Raw genomic sequence first — 16,620 nt, forward strand, 5'->3', positions numbered from 1 at the left:
ACTAGATATGTCTGATTCCGAAGGCAGTATATTAAATTCTTTCTCCATAACTGCTTTTTCTTTGCTTTGCTCTAATCAAGTTCTCCTTGTATCTCAAATTGATTTTTGTGTCATTTAAGTGCCATTTTTTAGTTGTATATAGGTTTTAAATTGTTATTTCTTCTTTTAGAGTACCTTGATCACACCAAAATGTCTTTATCCTGATCAACCCTCTAACTTTTAATCCCACTTTGGTTGATTTTAATATTGACACATTTTATTTTGTTTGCTTTTGCAGGTATCACTTTATGTGGCACTTTATTTACTTCCAGTTATTCTTTAACATTTTGGTTTAGAGCATCTCAAATTAGAAAGGTGTGACTGAACTTTTTTTCACCTAATGTAATGGGCTCTGTTTTCTTGGGAGGGGAGGGTCTGCATTTTTTTAAAAAATGTTTGTTTTTAATGTTTATTTTGAGGGGGGTGGTTAGGGACAGAGAGAGGGAGAGAGAATCCCAAGTAGGCTCCATCCTGTCAGCACAGAACCCAACACAGGGCTCAGTCTTAGGAACCATGAGATCATGATCTGAGGGGAAATCAAGAGTCAGATGCTTAACCAACTGAGCCACGCAGGCGCCCCTATCCTCATCCATTTCTGCAAGTGCAGCTGTCTCTTCCCCCAGAAGTTAGATTTGCACACTTTTCTACCGGACAGCAGTCTTTGTCCCAAGGTCACAAAAGAGTCTGAGCTGAGCATTCTACTCACTCATCCAGACTGTTAGACTTTTCCTACCTAATCAATCTCCACATGTCTGTGAGACTGAGAACCATTCCACTAGCACCAAACTAGTTCCCTTCAGGCTGCCAACCCTAGGCAGAGTGCCTGTTCCCACTCCCTCCCCCAGATCCAGTGCTTCCCAGCGAGATATACCATCCCTTTGGGCACAAATCAGCACCCACTGGTGGAAAATTGCAAATCACATATACCCCCTTCATTCGTTTGCTATTACTGCAGAAACAAATTACCACAAAGTTAGTGGCTTAAACAATACAAGTTTATTATTTTAACATTCTGGAGTTCAGAAATCTATCACTGGACTGAAATCAAGGTGTCTCCAGGACTGTGTTCGTTCTGAAGACTCTAGGGAATGAGTCCATTTCCTTGCTTTTTCCAGCCTCTAGAGGCCACTCACATTCCTTGTCTTATGGCCATGTATCACTCCAATCGCTGCTTTTGTCATATCTTCCTCTCTTATTTGGATCCTACTGTCTCTTTCTTATAACGACCCTTGTGATGACATTGGGCCTATGGGGATAATCCAGGATAATCTCACTATTTCAAAATCCTAACATAATCACATCTGCAAAGTCCCTCTGGCCATGTGAAGCACTATTTTCACAGGTTCTGGGGCCTAGCAGTAGACATATGTGGGGGTCATCACTCTGCCTCCCCAAATCCCCCAGGAGATTCAGGCATACTGAGGCCCAATGGCAAACTTTTGAGTGTAATGGCGGGTGCTGCTGATAATGAATTATGTGTGGCTGGGAAAAGATGGGAGACCACCAGCTGCATATATTCAAATTCTGCATCATCTCATCCTACTTTAAGGAAAGTGGGAACTCTTCCATTCACTTCAGAGATAAATTTCTCAGCTTCTAAAGCAGCCAACTGGATTTCATATTTGGATGTTAAAGTGTCCGTAGCCTTGCAGTTAGTGATCCCAAACCTCAGGGCCCCAGATGAGTTACTGGGCAAGCCTACCCTCATCTGTTCACTTCCTCTGAAGGGATGATTTCTCCTCTCCTCACTCACTACCCAACATCTTGCAGCCTGGTCACAGTTTCAGCTGACACCACCATTTCTCATTTCGCTGAGGAAACAAGTCCTCAGCATCCTTTATGACCTCATTTCACGGAAGTTACATGTTGTAACTTCTGCTGACCCTATTGGTGGAAGCAGTCACAAGCCCAGCCACATTCTAGGAATGGAGGAAAGGCAAAGAGTCTGTGGCCATATTTGAAGCTGCCATAGATGTGAAAGCAGTCAGCACACCTCCTTCAGTGACCGTCTTCTGGCAACAAAACTGTGTATGGCATTTCAGGATTAAGTGACCTCATTTGAGCACATGGCTGTGGCATTCTCCAGTGGACACTGGGCATCATGGTGAGGCCACTCCCCCAAGTAAATGGACATCCCTACATCATCAGTACTTGGAGAAGGAGCTGCTGATGTTCTCCTGTTAAAGATGTCCAACTGTGTAGTGGGAGGGCAGTGGGGTCCTGGCAAGTTCTTCAGCCCCAAATGTTTCATCTCTCAAAGAAGCTACCATGGAGATGTGATATAGCAGTCATGAGCCCTGTGCCTGATGCATGAAAAGCAATACGACAGCTAGTGTGCCATCACCATTCCCCAGGCACCTGGCTTCTGGGCTTCTCTAGTCTGTCTCCAGGGGCTGTTCACTCCTGTAGAGAAAGGAGTGAAACACGCTCACACCAGATGGCATGACTGTGCCTCACCCTTGTCAGTGTTATGACCCCAAGGGCTCTGAAGGGGTGTGTCCTGTAGCAGTCAACTAATATCTGATGAGCAGAAGTTCAACATCTGACCCAGAGTCTTAGGACATAGTTTGAAATGTTATGTACAACTTGAGAGAGCAGAGGTAGAGTCATGGAGCAAGGACTGGATGGGTTGCAGGTTACAGGCTGTGTGACCTGGAGAAAGGATTTTAATCTATCATCTCATGTAAAATGTGAAACATGGGCACCAACATGAACATTTCTGGGAAGCTCCCCACCCCCCCTTGCCGGGGGTTTCCCTCCCTCTAGGCCTCCAATGGTTGGTTGCTTAAGATGACCATTCCCTGAATCGAACATTCCCTGCATCCTGATGATGCTCTGAGGATCAGGGTTAGGATGACCCACTCATCCTAACTCATTTGGAATCTTGGGCCAGAGGGACTGTGGCCTTTTGCAGAGTCTGCTAGAACTGGTCTGACAATCTCCTTCACTTTGTTTTAACACTGCTTATTTTAAGTATCAAATTATTAATGAAAGAAATTTAATAGGTGGAAAAAAACCCAGAGATTTCTATCACAGAAATATATAGTTTATTCATCTTTGTTCTCTTTTAGTCCTTGTCCATATGCATAAATACCACAAATATAATATCAGTGCACAGACTTTTTGGTACCTGGCTTTTTAAACTTACATTATAAACATGGTCAGGTTTCACTAGTATCACTTTTAATGACCAAATGAGCAAACAAATTATAACAGCAAATCAAGTGAGTGAAAAATTAAATGTTTTTCCAACTTATATTCACTAGCAACAACTCCCCACCAGTTTTCTCATTTACTTGTGTGCAGGGTGGTCTCCCTGGTTGTCCTTTGGTCTTGAGAACGTCATCACTCAGTGCTGCTTTTCATATTCAGTTCCAAATGCCAACCAACCAAGCCCGTTCGTGTTACATTGCAGGATCAGGCTGAAAAGGCCATGTCTCTTCAACCGGCTCAGCTTGAGGGCTATGAGGTAGGCTGTTTCTTCTTGCATTTCACCCCACTGTGCGTCTTCTGATGCCCAATGAGGTGCGAGCTCTGGGTGAAGGCCTTTCCACATTTGCTGCACATGTAGGGGCGCTCCCCCGTGTGCGTTCTCTGGTGCCGGATGAGATGGGAGCTCTGGCGGAAGGCTTTCCCACAGTCCTGACACTGGTAGGGCTTGGCTCCGGTGTGAGTCCGCAAGTGCTGGGAGATGGCCGAGCGGTCATTGAAGGTCCGCCCGCATTCGTGACACTCGAAAGGCCTCTCTCCGGTGTGGACTCTCTGATGTTGTGTGAGGGAGGAGCTCTGAACAAACGCCTTCCCGCAGTCCTGACACACGTAGGGCTTCTCTCCTGTGTGGATTTTTTTATGTACAGAGAAATATCTTGGATTCCGGAACGTTTTGCCACATTCACTGCATCGGCAAACTTGGCTCCCTTTGTGAATTCTTGTGAACGTAATCTGCTGAGTGCTTCGGCTGAAGGCTCTCCCACAACCACTGTTTTCTCTGGCTTTTTCCCCTTTGTGGCCCTTCTGATGAATTTTTACACATGGACCACGCGTCACCTTCTTAACCCGCGAGCCACGCTTGCGCAAGCGTTTCCTGGGCAGAGTTTTCTGGAGTGAAATAGGGCTGGTGACAAGGCCAGTGTTTGCCTGGGACTGGGGGCTTTTCTGAGGGAGGGTTTCTTCCTGAGTGAGCTCCACTTGCTTCAGTGCTGTGTCCAAGACTTCCTGGGTCCCACCTTGCAAGACGTCTCTTGAGGTAGAGGACCAGGTGTCATCCCTTGAGAATTCTTCCATTTTTAGGTCAGGGGCTGGTTCTTCCTCAGGGATGTCAGACTTTGGAGTTAACTCTTTACTTTCCAGTGTAGTCTCCCACCCTGAAAGAACCCAAAAGATACAGATACTATAGAGAGAAAGTGGTAAAAGGGGCTATCAGTATGACATCATCAAGTATTCAGAAGCTGGGTGTTTTTTTGTTTTTGTTTTCCAGGTACCGTCACGCGACCTGGGGAGACTACGGAAAGAAGTGAAGTAGCAAAGAGGGGAACACCGAGCTTGGCGTCAGGGATGGGGCAAGAACAGGGAGCACTCTCCCAGCTCTCTGACTCCTCATATGCCTTCAAGGTGGGCGGTAAGTCAGGCTTTCCCTGGGCGTGAGCCTCCACTGTCCACACAATGCCCACCCCTTGAGGTCCATAGGACCAGTTGAAAGCATGGATGGTGCAAGGAACTCTTGTCAGCATGTCCAGTGCTCACGCTGGGCCCAGAGAAGGTGCAGGCCCCAACTCAGGGCCCCTGAGGTTCCCAGTCTCAGAAGGGTGGAGTGGCCAGCACGGGCACAGCCTTACCCACAGACACCAGGTGTCCAAAGGTTTCTAACATCACGTCGTGGTACTCGGTCCTCTGCATCGGGTCCAGCAGCCCCCACTCTTCCTTGCTGAAGTCCACAGCCACATCGAGGAAGGTCACTGGTTCCTGCAATATCACTATGTCTGATCAGCAGGAGGGTCATTGACAGGAACAGATGACCAGGGCCTCCCAACAGTCTGCTGTGCTGAGGACACCCCTGCTTTGGAGTTTGCTCAGAAACACTGACTTGGGCCCATAAGAGGCCCAGTGGGTCCCCTATCACAAACCCAGAGTCTGGGGCCCAGGCTGGAGGCAGAATCTACTTCACTAAGAGCTACAAACACCATAAGCAAACTGCCTCCCTTGTACCCCGGCCTATGTGCAGCTCATCCTTTCTGTCCAACTTCCCACAGAAGACTGCCCCTCAGACCAGCCCTGCCTGCTAGGCACACTCCGTTCTTCTGGGAACAGCCCCTCTGCCTGTGAAGGAACCATCCCTGCCTTTGTGGATGATGGCTGCCGGAGGGTGGTGTGTCCAGAGGCGGTGCCAAGATCAGTCCTTTCTGGGGAGCTGGCCAAAACTCTGGCAGGAAGAGGCCTCCCCATGGCACTCTGCCTGCATCTGTGGGGGCTTTTACCCACCAGGGGCAGAGCCTGCTTGAGAAGGAATGGGAGAAAGCAGAGCCATGAGACCAGGACTGGAGCCACATTCCTCTCTCATCACCTGGAAGCCCCTGAGTACAGTCTTGCCTGAAGCCTATCACAGACCACTCATTACATGAGAGCCAATAAATTCACCCTATGGTTGGACCAGTTGTGAGCCATCTTCAGCAGAAAGAGTCCTGACCAATACCACACATCACTCTGTCATATTCTCTGAGCCTCAACAGTAGGCAAGACACGGCCAGTGCTTTCATCTATGCCCCAGCTCTGGGATATTTTGAGGCAAATTCCAGCTATTTTTTCCATCATCAACACCTAAGTATGCATTTCTGAAGGACAAGGGCTCTCTTGTTGTAACACAAATTCAGATGTGGTCTGCATGTCCCTACCTGGGGCTCCCAAGCATCTGTAAACACTTGGCCCCTCCCTCCTCCTCCAGATTTCTTGCCTCCCAGTCCCTGTGCCCTTTCTTGGTCTCCACAGCAGCAACAAGGCAGCCCAGCCCTTCAGGCTCAGAAACTCTGAAAGGTCTGCCCTGTGGGAGGCTGGGAGGTAGGGGGAAGGTCACCTCATAGGGGACACTGTGACCAGAGAACAAAAGGGTGACACCCCCCACTCACCTCAGGTGGTGCCTTTGCCGGCCAGGTGGTCATGTTCTCCTCCTTCTCTTCCTGAGGAGCTGTGGTCTCAAGAGAGCAGGTGGGGTCCTGGGCGGGTAATGCTGTGGGGAGACACCGGCACAGGGGATCAGCCGGATGTGGTGCCACTTCCAGGATGGGGCAATGATACCCACGTCTCTCTCAGGGACCCCTGCGGCCAGTGCACACATCGTATCTGCTGTTACTGCTGTGAGGGCATCTGTGCCCACCCTTTCTTGCCACCAGCTCAAGTCCCCACTCTGGCTCCTCTTCACAGCCTGTGCCCAAATCCCCACACCTGGTTAGCTCAAGATGCATCACCCTAAGGGTGACTGTAGGGCACCAATGTCCCCATTGCTGAGACCCCTGGCCCCACTCCCTCCCTCTCCAAGGACTGTCCCAGATCCTGTCCCTCCTCTGAGACAGCTGCCTCATCTCTCCATTTGCCTCAACAGCTGGCCTCACACTGTTCCTCAGAAGCAAAGACCCCTTTTCTAGCCTCCGAGTATGTTGCCTCTTTGCCTTCCTTGTCCTCTTCCTCTTTGCCTTCTTCTATGGACTTCCTCTGACCCCCGGGACTGGACCCACTCTCATAACACACACCCATCTAGATGAGAATTTTATCAAGTTTCCTCCACCTCCGAAAACCATTCTGCCTGGCCTTCCAGCCCCTCTTAACCACAGCTCCTTCGTGCCTGACTCTCCTCATCTATTGCTGCCTGGTACATGGTCTTCCATAAGGATGATTCCACCCCTGCTCTCAAGGGGGAAACACGATGTGACCCATTCTGGCCCACCAGTCTGCCACCTCCTCCTGGCCACAATAATTAAATCTGAGATGAATACAGGGCACAGAGCTAGACAAGCAGAGCCAAAGAGGCTTTTGTTAGAACATTTCCGTGCAGGGAGGCTCCCTACGGAGACATCCTGCCTGTGAGTGAAGCTAACGGAGGCCAGCAGAAGTATGACAGCAGAGAGAGAATGTGTCCTGAGAATACTACAGGAGCCCCTGGGTCCACCCGTGCCTGAAGCTAGACCACCCTGGGACTTTTTCAGTAAATTCTCCTCCCCTGGCATTCACAACTGAGAGTCGCAACTAACTCGCTGATAACGAATGTAGGATTCTCAGGGTTCTCTGGAAGGCCTCTCTTCCTGCCATCCACTATAATATGAATTGATTTAATTCACCTCCAAGGTGTGAAATGTAAGACAGACTGTCTTTTGTCTTAGGGGCTTCCCAACTGTCTCCTTGGCACCTCTATCAGTTTCCTATTACTGCTCTAACAAATTGCCACAATGGTGCCTAAAAGCAAAGTTGCTTTCCTATGATTATGGACATCAGGTCTGACGCCTGCCTCACTGCACTACAATCAAGCTGGTGGCAGGGCTACCTTCCTTCTGAGGCTGTAGGGGAAAATATGTTTGTCACCTTTGCTGGTTTCTGGAGGCCAACTAAAATACCTAGCGCCCAGCCCTTCCTCGTGTCTTCTCTGCCCTGAACTCTCGTGCCTGCCCCATCCAAATAACACAGTATAATCTCCCCACCTCAAAATCTTCAATTTAATAAACTGCATCTGCAAAGTCAATTTTGCTGTATGAGGTTACATATTCGGGTGAGCAAGTGCTCCATGGAACTCAGCCTGACAAATCAAATTTCATGGAATCTCACCCCCAAACGTACTCCCATCCCAGCCCCCCACCGCTGTCAGTCCTGCCCAAGCCACCACACCTCTCGGTGGGCATGGTAACGGCTCTGGGTGGCCAATCTGATTCTCATTTTGCCCTTGTTTTTTGCCCACCAACCATCGCAAACTGCAACCTGGTAAATCTTTTTTTTTTAAGGTTTATTTATTTTGAAAGAGACAGCACAAGAGCACAAGCAGGTAAGGGGCAGAGAGAAAGAGAGAAAATCCCAAGGACACTCCGTGCCATCAGCACAGAGCCTGATGCAGAGCTTGAACTCAAGAACCATGAGATCATGACCTAAGCTGAGATCAAGTCAGATGCTTAACCGATTGAGCCACCTGGGTGCCCCCAGTAAGGGTTAAATTGTAGTGTAGGGCTAACACCTAGCTTGAAAAAATAACAGCTTTGTTCTGACACTGAAGGTCAAGAGATAACAGCCTTGCTTTACTCTTGTAAATTACGCTTCATACTCTTGTAAATCAGGCTTCGCCAACGAAGGAAACAAAAGCTCAAAAGAGCATCAGAGGCAAGGTCAAGGAGATCCACTGGTTGCAACTAAGCGGCAGAAAGTCTAAAATAATCACCTCATCTGGCAACTGTTTCTAACTCATCTGGGAACTGTTTCTCTGTTCTGTTCCCAGGTGATGATAAAACGATGTGATCGGCCATAAAATTATCAAGAGTGTTGGTCCCAATCGGTCGGCCTTGCCTCTCATTGCAATGAACTTTGTTGTGACTGTCACTGGTGCCCATAGCATTCAGTTTCAGGAGTCGTGTGGATGCAACATTTGGTGCATTGGCCGGGAAAGTTAAAGTTCTGAAACAGGGCCCTTTCCCTGGATTGCTCTGCCGACCCCTGGGAGGAAGCTCGGGATTGGGAGAGGTAAGGAATTCTTGGGGCGCGCCATTTGAATGACTCAGGAGGGTCTGCCGGACGCAGCTATAGAACCAGAGTCAGGCATCCTACCGGGACGCCGGTGGACCCCATTAGATTGGTTTTCGTCAAGAAGGATCCTATTTTCAGGTGGCTGCGACGGCCTACTGGCCTTGAGATCTCGAACTTGTGTTTTCTTCGTGTCTTAATTGTCTTCTTCCTGTTGACTGGCTGTGCGTCCTTGTCAGTTTTGCCTATCTTTGTCATCGGTCAGATTCAGACTACCCCCACCCCGCTGAGTCTCATACTAACCCATTTCCAGGACTATAGGAGAGCTGCCTCAGTTTTCGGCCTCCACATTAAGAAGCCAGTCCTTCGAACTCTGCGAGGTGGAATGGACCAGCTTTCAGGTCGAATGGCCTCCACAGGGGACCTTTAACCTTACTTTGATATATAAGGTTCATGATATTGTCTTTTCTAGGCACGAACACCAAATCCCATACATTGGGGCACGGAGAACCCTCATCGAAAAACCTCCAGCTTGGTTAAAACTTCTTCCCCTTCCCCCTCGCCTCCCTAAAGTACAGGCTTTGCCACTCAAAGGTCGCCCATCTGGAGCTCAGAATAAGAATCTTGACGAGACTAAGCGGCCGCCCCCTCTATCACCTGCACAGGAGGGGGTAAAAAAAAAAAAAAAGGAACTTACCACCCACCGCCCTATAGTTCTCGCCCAAAGAATACAGGTCAAGATGCTTCAGATCTGGAGACAAGCCCGAGTCAGGACACTCCCCTGAGCCCGTCTCACACCTGGTCAGGGACTCCCTTCCATCCCCCTCCCGCTGCCCTATCCCTTCTTCCAGGGCCACCCCTGCACCCCTGCAGGGTGATGTCCGACCCTTTATGACTTATGTACCCTTCTCCACTAGCGACCTTTATAACTGGAAGCTTCAAAACCCCTCGTTCTCAGAGAAACCCCAAGCATTAATTTCTCTTCTTGGAACTCTATTTGTGACCCATCAGCCAACCTGGGATGACTGCCAGCAGCTCTCGCAGGTTCTCTTCACCACTGAGGAGCCGGATAAGATCCGTCGCGAGGCCCGGAAATTAGTGATGGGGCCAAACGGGCAACCCACCGAGGATCCCGCTGGATTCAAGGAAGTGTTTCCTTCCTCGCATCCTGAAAATTGGGACCCAAACGCTCCTCACGGTAGGCGATCATTGACCCTATTTCACCAGACTCTACCGGAAGGTCTCCGAGCGGCCGCCCGCCGGCCCACAAACATGTCTAAGGTAACAGAAGTAATTCAGGGGACCGAGGAAAGCCCCTCAGCCTTCTTAGAAAGGCTCATAGAGGTGTACCGCACCTTTACCCCTGTAGACCCTGAGGTACCTAAAAATAGAAGGGCATTAAATCTGGCCTTCGTCTCACAGGCAGCCCCAGACTTATAAATGGACATTCATCCCACTGTACCCAACCCTTATACTCTGCTTAGTTTGCTTCCCCCTTCTCAGGCGTATTATACAGTTCTGGACTTAAAAGATGCCTTCTTTGCCATCCCGCTGGCCCCACAAAGCCGGCCACTATTTGCATTTGAATGGACTGATCCTGAAAAGGGACAGCTCACCTGGAGGCAACTCCCCCAAAGATTTAAAAATTCTCCTCTTTTTAATGATGCCTTGCACCAGGATTTAGAGCCATTTCGAATCTCCAACCCGCAGGTAACCCTATTGCAATATGTCGAGGATATCTTGTTGGCGGCCCCCTCTCATTTAGAATGCCTGAGTGCCACCAGAGAACCCTTGAGTCTTCTGCAAAAACTGGGGTACCGAGTGTCAGCCAGAAAAGCGCAGATCTGTCATACTGCAGTGACCTATTTAAGTTACAACCTTAAAAAGGGAAGTGCTATCTTGGTGAACAAAGAATTCGGGCTATACTCGATATTCCTCAGCCTAAAACTCGCAAACAAGTTCGCGAGTTCTGAGGGCAGCAGGCTACTGCAGAGTATGGATACCTGGTTTTGCTGAACTGGCAGCCCCTTTGTACGCCACTCTCAAGGGGTCTCCGGAGTCCTTCACGTGGGGGGAGACTCAAACTAAAGCCTTCCAAGCCTTATGAGAGGCTCTCATGACCCCACCGGCCTCGGCCCTGCCAGATCCCACCAAGCCATTCCATTTGTTTGTAGCCCAAAAGGGGAGGGTAGCCGAGGGAGTTCTGACTCAGCGCCTGGGACCTTGGCGCCGACCGGTGGCCTATTTATCCATGTGGCTGGACCCAGTTGCTTCCGGGTGGCCCCCACGCATTCGACAAATTGCCACCACCGTGCTCTTAGTTGAAGATGCAGACAAACTGACCTTGAGGCAGGCACTGTCTGTCACCAGGCCCCACGAAGTGGAGGCTTTACTGCGGGCTCCCCCAGAGCGACGGCTGTCAAATGCTTGGATTACCCAATATCAAGCGTTGCTACTTGACCAGACCCGAATACGTTTTTGTGCCCCCGCAGCCTTAAACCCAGCCACTCTGCTGCCCAAAGGACAAGGTCCCCCTCTGCACTCCTGCCCAGAAACCTTGGCGACGATCTCGTCCCTCCGCTCCACTCTTACGGACATTCCCTTACAGGACCCTGATATCAGCATGTTTTCAGGCGGCAGTAGTTTTGTGTTTCAAGGGCAAAGGCACGCCGGCGCTGCAGTGACGACGGACCGCGAGGTTTTATGGCAACAGACCCTTCCCCCGGGAACTTCAGCCCAGCACGCAGAGCTCATCACTCTAACAAAAGCCCTCCAACTCGGAAGAAACAAGCAGTTCATATTTATACAGACAGCCGCTATGCTTTTGCAACCGCGCGTGTATACGGATCCATTTATCAAGAGCGCGGTCTCCTCACGGCGGAAGGCAAGGCCATCAAAACTAAAGCTGAAATTTTAGATCTTCTAGCAGCCATCTGGGAACCTGCGAGGCGGGCAATCATTCACTGCCCGGGACATCAGAAAGGCGACTCCCTGGAAGCAGTCGGAAACCGCCTGGCTGATGCAGCAGCCCAAGAAGCTGACCCAACTAAAAGTAAAAGTGCCTTGGAGCTACCGATCTTGACCGAGGGAGCCCAGTTACACTCCTAAAGATTTGGAGTGGGTTTCAAGAAAAGGGGGAAGTGTGATGCCGGGACAAAAGTGGTCTCAGGATCCTGAAGGTAAGATCCTCTTACCCGCGGCACTCGGGCGGCGCATGGTGTGTCAGCTCCACCAAGGGACTCATCTGGGAAAAACGAAGATGGCGGAATTAGTGCGGAAGAAGTTCCGGGCGCAAGGGCTGGGAAAAGAGATTGAAGAGGTGGTTGAAAGGTGTGCAAGTAGGAAGGTTTCAGAAGCTAAAAGAGACAGAGGAACTGAGCCAGGCCGGTTTTGGGAAGTAGATTTTACTGAAATTAAACCAGGGAAATACGGATACAAATACCTGCTTGTTTTTGTAGACACCTTCTCTGGGTGGGTCGAGGCGTTCCCCACTAAATCAGAAACGGCTCAGGCGACAGTTAAGAAATTATTAAATGAAATAATTCCTAGATTCGGGCTGCCTCTGAGCATAGGATCGGACAATGGCCCGACCTTCACGGCGCAGGTGTCCCAGGGTCTAGCCCGGACATTGGGAATAGATTGGAAATTACATTGTATGTATAGACCTCAGAACTCGGGTCAGGTAGAAAGGATGAATCGGACCCTAAAAGAGACCTTAACCAAATTGTCCCTTGAGACGGGCGAAAATTGGGTTGACGTCCTGCCTTTTGCCCTTTTGCGAGCGCGTTGTACTCCATTTGTCAAGGGATTTCCCCCTTATGAAATTTTATTTGGCAGACCTCCACCTATCCTGCCGAGGCTAGGAGGCGACGTAATGGAACAGTTGGAACAGGACCGCTTGCTGGCTTCACTCGTGGCCCTGCAACATGTACAAAAGGAAATAACCAGGGCCTTAAAAGAATCCTTTGCTCATCCTCCTGTTCTTCCCCACCCCTTTCAACCAGGAGATTTAGTCTGGGTCAAGAGGCACGAGCTTAAAACCCTGGAGCCGCTCTGGAAAGGACCACACGCCGTGATCCTGACTACACCCACGGCCGTGAAGGTAGATGGTGTCCGAATCTGGATTCATCACTCTCAGGTTAAAAAAAAAAAAACTGTGTGAAGGCAGGAACACCCCAGACTGATACGGAACCAGATAATGAACAGCAATGGAAGGTCCGAAGGCACTCAGAGGATCCTTTAAAGGTAAGACTGATGCGGGCATAATAATAATAATTGTCTGGGTTTGTATAATGATAAGCGTGGGGGACTGTACGGAATTGCATCCCCTATCTTTTTGGCCATACCAATGGGAACTCAGGGACACTGTCACGGGGAAGGTGATAGCATCTAATACCTCTTCCACTGTGCCTTGTTTTTTGTTTGATTTATGCGACTTGGTGAGGGACTCATGGGGGACTTTTAATTACTAATTATAAACAGCCAACGGGCTTCGCTCCTCCGGTCCCCGAAAACCCCTGTATGGTTACCTATGGATGTGGACACAGGGATCAAGAACAAAAATTGGCTAACATACCAGGGTTATACAGTTGCCCTGCAAATAGAAAGGTCGAATGTGAAGGAAAAGGCCGGCAATAATTGGTATCAGAATTTATTCTCTTGGTCCCCCTGGCTCACATCACTGCTCACCACCATAGCTGGGCCACTGCTATTGTTACTTCTCGGGTTAACTATCGGCCCATGCATTATCAATTGGTTAGTACAGTATGTCAAGAGGCGAGTTGGTGAAATAAAAATTATGATGATTAGGTCCAACTACGTCCCCTTAGTTCCTAATGATGAATCAAGGGATTGATTCACTGACAAGAAAAGGGAGAAACGTAAGGATTAAAGTGTAGTGTAGGGCTAACATCTGGCTTGAAAAATAACAGCTTTGTTCTGACACTGAAGGTCAAGAGATAACAGCCTTGCTTTACTCTTGTAAATTATGCTTCATACTCTTGTAAATCAGGCTTCACCAATGAAGGAAACAAAAGCTCAAAGAAAAGAGCATCAGAGGCAAGGTCAAGGAGATCCACTGGTTGCAACTAAGCGGCAGAAAGGCTAAAATAATCACCTCATCTGGCAACTGTTTCTAACTCGTCTGGGAACTGTTTCTCTGTTCTGTTCCCAGGTGATGATAAAACGATGTGATCGGCCATAAAAACTCTGTACCCCAGCTGTTCGAGGCCGCACTCTTATCAAGAGTGTTGGTCCCGATCGGTCGGCCTTGCCTCTCATTGCAGTAAACTTTGTTGTGACTGTCACTGGTGCCCATAGCCTTCTGTTTCAGGAGTTGTGTGGATGCAACACCCCCAACCTGGAAAATGTTTACTCTGTCAGACAATACCACATGTCCCTAGAGCTCATGGACTGGTTCCCACTGCTTTACAGTAACTATTCCCATTCCTTTAGGACAACACGAAAACCCCTGCATGGGCCCTGCCAGCCCTGTCCCCTGCTCCCTTCTACCATAGACCCACCCAATTTCTCTCGGATTTTTGAATATACTGTCATTGCTCCCACTTTGGGCCTTCACAGGCAATGCTCTCCTGCTCAGCACATCCTTCCTGTCCCCTTCTGAGTTCCACTCCACACCCGGTGTCGGCTACAAGCAACTTGCCTCCAGGAGCCCCACCAGCACCCTTGGGTTCTTCTCAACCCCATCATTGTCAAACGCGTATTCATTTCTCAAATTCCCATCATTCTTACTGGGTCTAAGGCTTGTTGAGCTCATGCATCTATGAATCCTGTCTTGGTCACCACTTTATCCACAATTCCCACTCTGGGAGGGGTGCCTGGCTGGCTCAGCTGGTAGAGCATGCAACTCTTGATCTTGGGGTTTTAAATTTGAGCCTCAAGTTGTGTGTGGAGATTACTTAAAAAAATTAAGTTTTGGGGTGCCTGGGTGGCTCAGTCAGTTAACTGTCCAACTTCGGCTCAGGTCATGATCTCACAGTTCATGGGTTCAAGCCCCGCATCAGGCTCTGTGCTGACAGCTTGGGGCCTGGAGCCTGCTTCAGATTCTGTGTGTCTCTCTCTCTCTCTGTGTGTGCCTCCCCTGCTCACACACTCTCTTTCTCATAAATAAATAAGCGTTAAAAAATTTTTTTAAAAAGCATTCTGGGAATATGCCTATGTGGCTAAAATCACGTTTTCTATTGGCTTGTAGCACAGCAGGGATTCCAAAAGGATGAGAATGAACGATTTTATCCCTTAGCTTCTATCACAAGCCTGTAGAGGGCTAATTAAAGAGTGCAGTCCCAGGCCCTGCCCAAGAGTTTCAGTGGCTGTGAGGTGTGGTCTGAGACTTTCCATTTCGGTAGACGGGTCCAGGAATACTCAGATCCCTTGACCTAGGGGCAGTGGCAGGTATTTCAGCAAGGACCCATTGACGCTCTGACTCAGGAACACGTTGGGGAGGTAGATGCTCTTGGCCTAGATGAAGAGGCAGGACCCTTCCCCGACCCTTCCGAGGAAGCCTGAGTTCTTCCTCCCCCATTCTCCGAGATGCGTCCACAGGAGTGTCCCTCTCCGCCCCTCCACTGCACTTACCTTCCTCCTCAGATATCCAGGTTACATCCTCCACCAGGGCCACTGCCTCCTGACAGTCCTCTGGGTGCTGTGACTGCACCCACCTCTGGAGCTTCCTGGGCAGCGCACCCAGGAACTGTTCCAGCACCAGCAGCTCCAGCATCTGCTCCTTGGAGTGCGCCTCGGGCTGCAGCCACTGGCGGCACAGCTCACGCAACCGGGCCAGGGCCTCTCGGGGCCCTGCCACCTCCTCGAAGCAGAACCCCCGGAACCTCTGGCGTGCAGCCTCAGGGTCAGCTGGATGCTTGCCTAGCTGTTGAGTCGGCTCCCCAAGTACTTCTGGGCTTAGGCCCTCGTCTTCAGCATAGAGGGCCCGAATCTGGGCATTTCGGGGACGAGCTACCTCTTGGTTCAGTGTGAGGACTTCAACGACTTCGATCTTCATCAGGGGATTCCCAGCAGGAAGAGGATCCACTTGAGGGTCCAACTGAGCCGCAGGACACTCTGTAAGTCAAAAGCACAGCCAGAGAGATGGCCAACAAGCACATGAAAAGATAGTCAACATTATTTGCCACCAAGGAAATGTAAATCAAAACCACTGTGAGGGGCACCTGGCTGACTCAGTCAGAAGAGCGTGTGACTCTTGATCTTGGGGTCATGAGTTTGAGCCCCTTGTTGGGTGTAGAGATCACCTAAATAAACAAAAACTTAAAAAAAATATATCGTGGGGCGCCTGGGTGGCGCAGTCGGTTGAGCGTCCGACTTCAGCCAGGTCACGATCTCGCGGTCCGTGGGTTCGAGCCCCGCGTCAGGCTCTGGGCTGATGGCTCAGAGCCTGGAGCCTGTTTCCGATTCTGTGTCTCCCTCTCTCTCTGCCCCTCCCCCGTTCATGCTCTGTCTCTCTCTGTCCCAAAAATAAATAAACGTTGAAAAAAAAAATTAAAAAAAAAAAATATATCGTGAGATACTACTTCATACTTACTAGGATAGCTATTATCAAAGATGGGTGGTAACAACTATTGGCGAGGATGTGGAAAAACTGCTGTTGGTGGGAACACAGAACGCTGCATCATTTTGCAAAACAGTCTGGCAGGTGCTCAAAAAGCCAAACACAGAATTATAACCCAGGAATTCTCCTAGGTATACATCCAAGAGAAATGAAAATATATGTCAATACAAAAACTTGTACAGGAACTTTCACAGCAGCATTATTCTTAATAGCCAAAAAGAAAAACAAATGTCCATCAAAGGAAGAATAAACAAAATATGGTCTATCCACAAATTAGAATATTATTTGGCCAT

General features: G+C 49.4%; 1 protein-coding gene and 3 long non-coding RNA genes across 13 annotated transcripts in view; 2 read left to right on the forward strand and 2 right to left on the reverse strand.

The window, feature by feature from the left end:
- Positions 1–15,479, forward strand: part of LOC123577943 — a 24,468-nt gene extending 8,989 nt beyond the window's left edge. Inside the window, exons 4-8 of one of the 6 annotated variants that reach the window (XR_006702134.1) lie at positions 3,346–3,508; positions 4,517–4,657; positions 10,456–11,924; positions 12,750–12,990; positions 15,352–15,479. This is a non-coding gene — a long non-coding RNA (uncharacterized LOC123577943). Of the gene's footprint in view, positions 1–3,345; positions 3,509–4,516; positions 4,662–8,018; positions 8,061–8,503; positions 8,552–10,455; positions 11,925–12,582; positions 12,692–12,749; positions 12,991–14,325; positions 14,752–15,351 lie in introns of those variants that run through there. The other 5 variants (XR_006702132.1, XR_006702135.1, XR_006702133.1 and 2 more) reach the window with 5 other exon arrangements.
- Positions 1,017–1,851, reverse strand: LOC123577959. The gene is made up of 2 exons (XR_006702170.1): positions 1,742–1,851; positions 1,017–1,285 (listed from the first exon to the last, which is right to left on the reverse strand). It is a non-coding gene; the product is annotated as an uncharacterized LOC123577959 (long non-coding RNA).
- The window catches only part of ZNF274 (zinc finger protein 274), a 30,938-nt gene continuing 17,381 nt past the window's right edge, over positions 3,064–16,620 (reverse strand). For all 5 annotated transcript variants that reach the window (XM_045440219.1, XM_045440218.1, XM_045440220.1 and 2 more), the window contains 4 exons: positions 15,340–15,822; positions 6,159–6,259; positions 4,875–5,001; positions 3,064–4,403 (listed from right to left, as the gene is read on the reverse strand). In XM_045440219.1, coding sequence (XP_045296175.1) covers positions 3,502–4,403; positions 4,875–5,001; positions 6,159–6,259; positions 15,340–15,822 — 1,613 coding nt within the window. In that variant the 3' untranslated portion in view covers positions 3,064–3,501. The remainder of the gene's footprint in view (positions 4,404–4,874; positions 5,002–6,158; positions 6,260–15,339; positions 15,823–16,620) is intronic.
- Positions 8,548–9,454, forward strand: LOC123577974. Its single transcript, XR_006702186.1, has 2 exons — positions 8,548–8,745; positions 9,218–9,454. It is a non-coding gene; the product is annotated as an uncharacterized LOC123577974 (long non-coding RNA).

The sequence above is a fragment of the Leopardus geoffroyi genome, chromosome E2 (assembly GCF_018350155.1).
Source record: "Leopardus geoffroyi isolate Oge1 chromosome E2, O.geoffroyi_Oge1_pat1.0, whole genome shotgun sequence".
Classification (NCBI taxonomy): Eukaryota; Metazoa; Chordata; class Mammalia; order Carnivora; family Felidae; genus Leopardus; species Leopardus geoffroyi.